Source organism: Talpa europaea (genome assembly GCF_964194135.1).
Source record: "Talpa europaea genome assembly, chromosome: 3".
In the NCBI taxonomy this organism is placed as follows: domain Eukaryota; kingdom Metazoa; phylum Chordata; class Mammalia; order Eulipotyphla; family Talpidae; genus Talpa; species Talpa europaea.
Genome location: NC_140069.1, coordinates 98,319,986 through 98,325,985, shown reverse-complemented (window position 1 = coordinate 98,325,985; position 6,000 = coordinate 98,319,986). Strand labels below are relative to the sequence as shown.

At 40.2% G+C, this 6,000-nt stretch overlaps 1 protein-coding gene across 1 annotated transcript in view; it reads left to right on the top strand.

Annotated features, from left to right (window-relative positions):
* Window positions 1-2,551: 2,551 nt before the first annotated feature.
* The window catches only part of GSDME (gasdermin E), a gene marked incomplete at both ends in the record, with an annotated part of 43,456 nt that continues 40,007 nt past the window's right edge, over window positions 2,552-6,000 (top strand). The window contains one exon of the mRNA XM_084229566.1: window positions 2,552-2,762. Within this exon, the coding sequence (XP_084085692.1) occupies window positions 2,552-2,762 (211 nt within the window). The remainder of the gene's footprint in view (window positions 2,763-6,000) is intronic.

Sequence of the window (6,000 nt, the reverse complement as noted above, 5' to 3'; positions counted from 1 at the left end):
TCCCAGAATTAGACAAGCAATTCTTGGTTTGTGAAAGAAGTGGCAGTGGGCATCTCACAAAGTCATGTGTCCTGGCTGGTCACAAATCTTGCCTTGTATGGTCTTCCTCACCCCTCACTGCCTCTTACAAGCTCTGGGTTTTGTAATTGCAATTGCTACTCTTGTTGGAAGCCCACCCCTATGCCCCTTTGTCCACTTACTTCTGTGTAGCCCACAGCATGCGTCCTGGAGGGACCTACCTGGAGATGACTTCTATGACCTGTGTCTCTCTCCAGTTAGACTTAAATGCCTTTTTCTTGGTAGCAATCTGTCATAGCTAGCATAAAACTTAGTTGTTTATTTCCCATCGGACCACCAAATTAGTAGCTTATCATTAAGGAGACAGACTGTTTTTGTCTCTATATAAAGGAGTAGTAGCTACTTTAAAAGATGAATGAATGATTCAGTACATGCTTTGATAAATGAATACGTGAGGGCTCATTTGCATGCAGGAGCCTTGTGCTTAATAGAGAGTGCATTAGCATACTTAACTGTCTTTGCAATTTACTGTTTATCAGAAAGGAACTTTTACAAGTTTTAAAACCTCCTCCTTAAATGTTCATTCTAATTGTTAATATAAAAGAACAGGCTTAGGTAGCTATGCAGTCTTTAAGAAAAGATACTCCAGAACTTGTGATAGGAAAGGAAAATGTTTTCTGATGCTCTAGCGGAGATTCATGTTAAAGTGGGGTGAATGAGTTAACGTCTAAGATACTTCCAGTTCTCAGGTTCTGTGACTTTATTATCTAGATACCAAGGTGATTGCTAGATACCAAGGTACTTTAGGTTCTGTGACTTTATTATCTAGATAATGATTGCTAGATACCAAGTGATAGCCAGATACCAAGGTACAAATACAAATAGAACACAGTTCTTGTGCATTAGACATTTTAGTAGTTTAAAATGTATGTTTGTGCCTTTTTTGAGTTATAACGATTATATATGTATGTGAACACATGTATGTATGTGCATTAGATTATGTGAAGTTTAGGTATTGTGGATTTTTTTATAACCATTGCCCATTTCTGCTAGTTTAAAACTTGACTTGTAAAGTTCTTTTAAAGTTTTCTTTAATAGTTTTTCTTAATATTACAAATATTTTCTGTTTGCTGTTTGTCTTCCTAAAGGCTTTTCTCATTACAATTGTACAAATAGTCTATGGCCATACCCCCCTGAACGTGCCCAATCTCGTCTGATTTCTGAAGCTAAGCAGGGACAGTCCTGGTTAGTATTTGGATGGGAGACCGCCTGGGAATACCGGGTACTATAGGCTCTAAAAACAAAAACAAAAAATAGAGGGTTGCAGAGGGTTGAGTGCAGTGCTGTGAAGCTGTCCGCAGCCTCTGCAGCTGTCCGTGGTCTCTGCGGCACAGGTTCCATCCTGTCCCACTGGGGAGAAACCCACATGGTGTGGCAGACCTCTCCTGTGTCGCCTGCTGCTCCCCTCAGCAGTGTCTTCGGTCATCTGCCTGTTCTGTTCCCCACTCTGTCTCTCGTGAATCCTCTCACCCTTCCGCACATCTGGCCTGTGCCCAGTTCTTGTAGCATGAATAAAAGAATAAATCTTTAAAAAAAAATTGTACAAATGTTTGCTAGTGTTTTCTAGCACTTAAATGGTTTTATTTTTCCTCAAAAACTCCCTAATCCATTGACTGTTTGCTCTTATGTGTGTTATGAGATAAGGATCTGACTTTTCTTTCCAGATGATTAGCCAGTTAATCAACACTATTTATAAATTAGTCTTCTTCCATGAGGTATAGTACTTTTTTGTCTTCCACTATGTCTCTTTGTTCTTTTTGCCTCCAGTTGAAGTTTGACATTTTAATTTTCTGTGAAATTTACAGTTTTATTCATTTTCTGAATAGTAGCTAGTTATTTTCCATTTAGGAAAAGGGACAATTACATGGTGTAGAGAAAGACATGCTTGTTCCTTCAAAGAAGTAGTCATAAATAAGAAACACATTGGTATGTTGTCCAACAAATATTCCAGATACTTGGTAGGATTGTATGTTCTGACTTTGTGGTTGGATGAGGCCATGTGACTAATTCTGACAAGTTGTGAGTGGACATGAATTGGGTCAGTTAGACCATTTAATGCTGGTATGAGCCTTTTCAGAACTCTTGCTGGATGATGACTGAGAATTTTCAAGATAGTGATTCCCCTTCATTTTAGATTCCCAAATGACAATGATAAGGAAAGTTCTCCTGTTCTCCTGCATTGGACATGTAGTGTGAGCAACAAATAAACCATATTGTTATAAGCCAGTAAGATTTGTAGGTGGTTTCTAAAACATAACATAGCTCATCCTGAATTATATACACAATCTTTTAGTATTTCCATTTGGATTGTCATCAACTGAACATAAGTTAGCACCTTTCTAGGGGAAAGGCATTCTTTCATGTGTACTAAATGAGGGTAGTGAGAAAGAAGGTAATTTTATGAAAAAACCCTTTAAGTAATAATTTTGGGATGTGTTTTTTTTTTTCCCCCAGGTAATTTGGAACTCTCAAAATGTTTGCAAAAGCAACAAGGAATTTCCTTAGAGAAGTTGACTCTGGTGGTAACCTGATTGCAGTATCTAACTTGAATGACTCTGATAAGTTACAGCTTCTAAGTCTGGTCACCAAAAAAAGGAGATTCTGGTTTTGGCAGAGACCGAAGTATCAGTTTTTATCTGTCACCCTTGGAGATGTACTCACAGAAGGCCAATTTCTGAGTCCAGGTATGTTTCTTGAGATACATTCTACAACTCGTCCCAAAATAGAAGATGAATCTTCTTTTAGACATGTGTTGTCTTGAGTGAATATAAGGTATTATAATCACTCTTATTCCCTGTTTTTTTGCCTACCATTTAAAAAGAATATCCTCTCAAAGTGAACAAAATTCTGTAGACCCATAAAAATAATATTGCTGATTTTGGTATAAAAGGAACACATGGCTATTTATGGATGTTGCAGTCACCAATATCAGTGGAATGACTCTACTACCCAAAATTTGGTGTTGAGGCTGATGTTATCTCAATATCATGCTCAATGAGAGGGTGTGAAAAGTGTTATTCATGCAATGAAGCTTTCTAAAGAGTGCAGGACAGGTTCCTAAGCTGGTCCAAAAATGGCCAGATAGAAGGGAAGATAAGGAGATGGGCTTAGCTTTTATTAGATTAGGATATGGGGCTGGGGTGAGGAGGCCCCGTGTGGGATTTGCGAGGTTTGAGCTTGCTGCAGGTGCCAAAGGAGGGAACTCTGGTTTCTCACCAGCTTGCCCATGTGTGTAACAGAAAGGGAGGAGGGTGTGGGAGCTTGAGAGCAGTCAGCAGCCAAGCATCAAAAGTAGAATCAGACTCATTATGACAGGAAAGTATTTTTAGAATGTAGAAGGGCATGAGGAAGAAAATAAATTGGCACAAATTTCACCAAGGGTTACTTCCTGATAATACTTGGATTGTAGCCACCTTTGCTCTTTAACTAAATTTTTTTAATACCACATCATATTTTATGTTCACTGTAGGGATTTTCTTTTAAGATTTTTAATTTTTATTTATGCATACAAGAACCGGGGTGTAGGCCAGAGGTGTGGGGGGGGTGAGAGGATTCACCAGAGACAGAGTAGGGGGCAGAACAACTGGATCTACTGAAATACACTGCTGAGGGGAGCAGGGGGTAAGACAGCAGAGGTCTGCTGCACCATGTAGGTTCTCTTCCCTGGCCGGGCATCCAACTCAGTGCTGCAGTGTCTGATGATAGCTCGATGGCCCTGTGTCTTTAACCCCTGCACCACCAGGGAGACCCTCTTCAACTAAAATTTTTAAACAAAACTGGAAACATACATATACTTTTTCTCTATTTGTTTTTTATTTAACCTTATATGTTTTTCCTCATATTTTTAATGCTGGTTTCAACAAACATGATATTCTCTTGTGTGTATGCACCCTAATTTAACTGTTTCAGTTTAAAGCTGAATAAGACTGCCATGAATATTTTTGAATTTTTGATGTTTTTGTTTTTCCTCTAAGCAATTGCTTTAGCATAGGTTCTTCGTGGTAGAATGAGTAAACAGGGGCTTTTACACTGATTTTTGCAACATGGTGATATATGGAAGTATCATGAGTTCTTAAATATTGGACCAAATGATGTCTGAATCCTCTTTCAGCCTGAAAGTAGTGTGATTTTATGATAGTATCTCTCCACTCAAGCAAAAATAGAAGAGATCAGTGAGTTGACCATTTCCAAACTTTCTTCAAGATAAGCAGCCAAGCCAGTTCTGTCTTTGGTCAGGCTCACTCTCAGAACTGCCCAACACTGGGCAGATGAACTGCTCACAATTTTATGTCATCACCCCCTCCTGGATATTTTGTGCTTTCTGGTGGAACTTTTATTGAGTAGTGAAATAACTAAATGTGAGTATGGGCAAGAGAAAAAACTTCACAAAATAGACTATGGACCCCTGAATAATTTGCATTTCACTGCTGTGCTGTGGAAGTGCCCCTTCTGGGGTGTCCTGAGAGATCTGGGAGACTTACATGGGATAGTGAGGCCAGATGTAGTTGTACCCCTGAAGGCGCCCAGATAGGCTAGTCAGCTCAGCCCAGAGCTCAGCTCTGGTTCTGGGTCCTGTTGGCAGCGGGACTGTCATGGGTGGGGTCCTCTAGTTTGTCTGCTGAGCAGATTCAGGAGGCTTCCCCTACATTATTTTTGTCAAACTTGTGGGTTTGTGTTGCCCTGGGATGCAAAGGTTGGGGGGTGGTAACTTGACTGCTGGCAGCCCCCGGGAGAGTCTGTTGGTTCCCTCACTTTTCCCTTGCACCAGCAGCAGCCGATGACTTGATGCACAAGGGTGATGAAACTCCTCCTCTGGGCACTGTGTTCAGAGTGGCTTTTAGGGATACACAATCTTGATTGTCCCGACCCACTGTGGGGTCCAGTCCCAGGGACAGAGTTTCCAGGAATAGCAGTAAGCCTGATTGAGACCAGCTGTGTTCTGAAGCGAGCATTGCTGTCTGGATATAGCCCCGTGTAAAACAGGACTGTCTTGCTTAACAGAAAGTGATACTGCTCTGCTGTAAACTCAGTGGGTCGATTCAGCACTTGCTATTTGCAGGGCTCTGTATTAGATATGTTATATACATCAACTTGCAACAGAATCCATCAGGTAGATATTAATTATCTCTAAATATTTGGCAAACTTGAGGTTTGGGGAGATGAATGTTATCCAGTGCCCCCCAGCTAGGAATATTAGTGAGAAAACCTGGAGCTCTTAACAGCTGCGCTCTCCTGCTTCCCATGTCGTTTCCCAAAGTGTGCTCTTGCTAGTTGATGTTAATAGGAAGAGGCTTTGACTTGGGAACATTTTCATAGCTGCCGCCTTTTTTTTTTTTTTTTTGTGGTGGTGGTGGAGGTGAATCTCTATAAATTGCAAGGATAGTGAATGGTGATTAATTCTCGTGAACCTGGTTAGGGAATGGGAATGGTTTTCACAACTGGAGTGAAAGAAATACAAGTATTTGGGACAGTGAGTGGATGGAAAGAAGCATTTCAGTTTCTGAGAGGATTTGAATACCTTATGAAGTACATACAACCGGGAGCTCAGAACCACCTGGGGTCAATTTCCTTTGGGTCAGGGAAATTGAAAAGGCCCAGTTGAAGTTCTCAGGAGACTGGATGTAACCTACTGAATGATGATAACTGAGACTTTTTTTTTTTTAATTGAGACTCTTTTTTTTTTTTTTGGAGATTTTTTTATCATTTTATTTGTGTATTTTTTTATAATAAATTTTATTGTTATATTCCCCATACAATTGCAGCCCCCCCATTCTGACCCCAATCCCTCCCCTCCCGCCCCCGCCCCCCTAAAAGTGTCTCTGGTTCATAGTTTTTTGTTGATTTTGATTTTCACTTTCTTATAGTTATTCATTTTCCTGGTCCCTTATTTAAGTTTTCTAGATTCCTGCTATGAGTGAGACC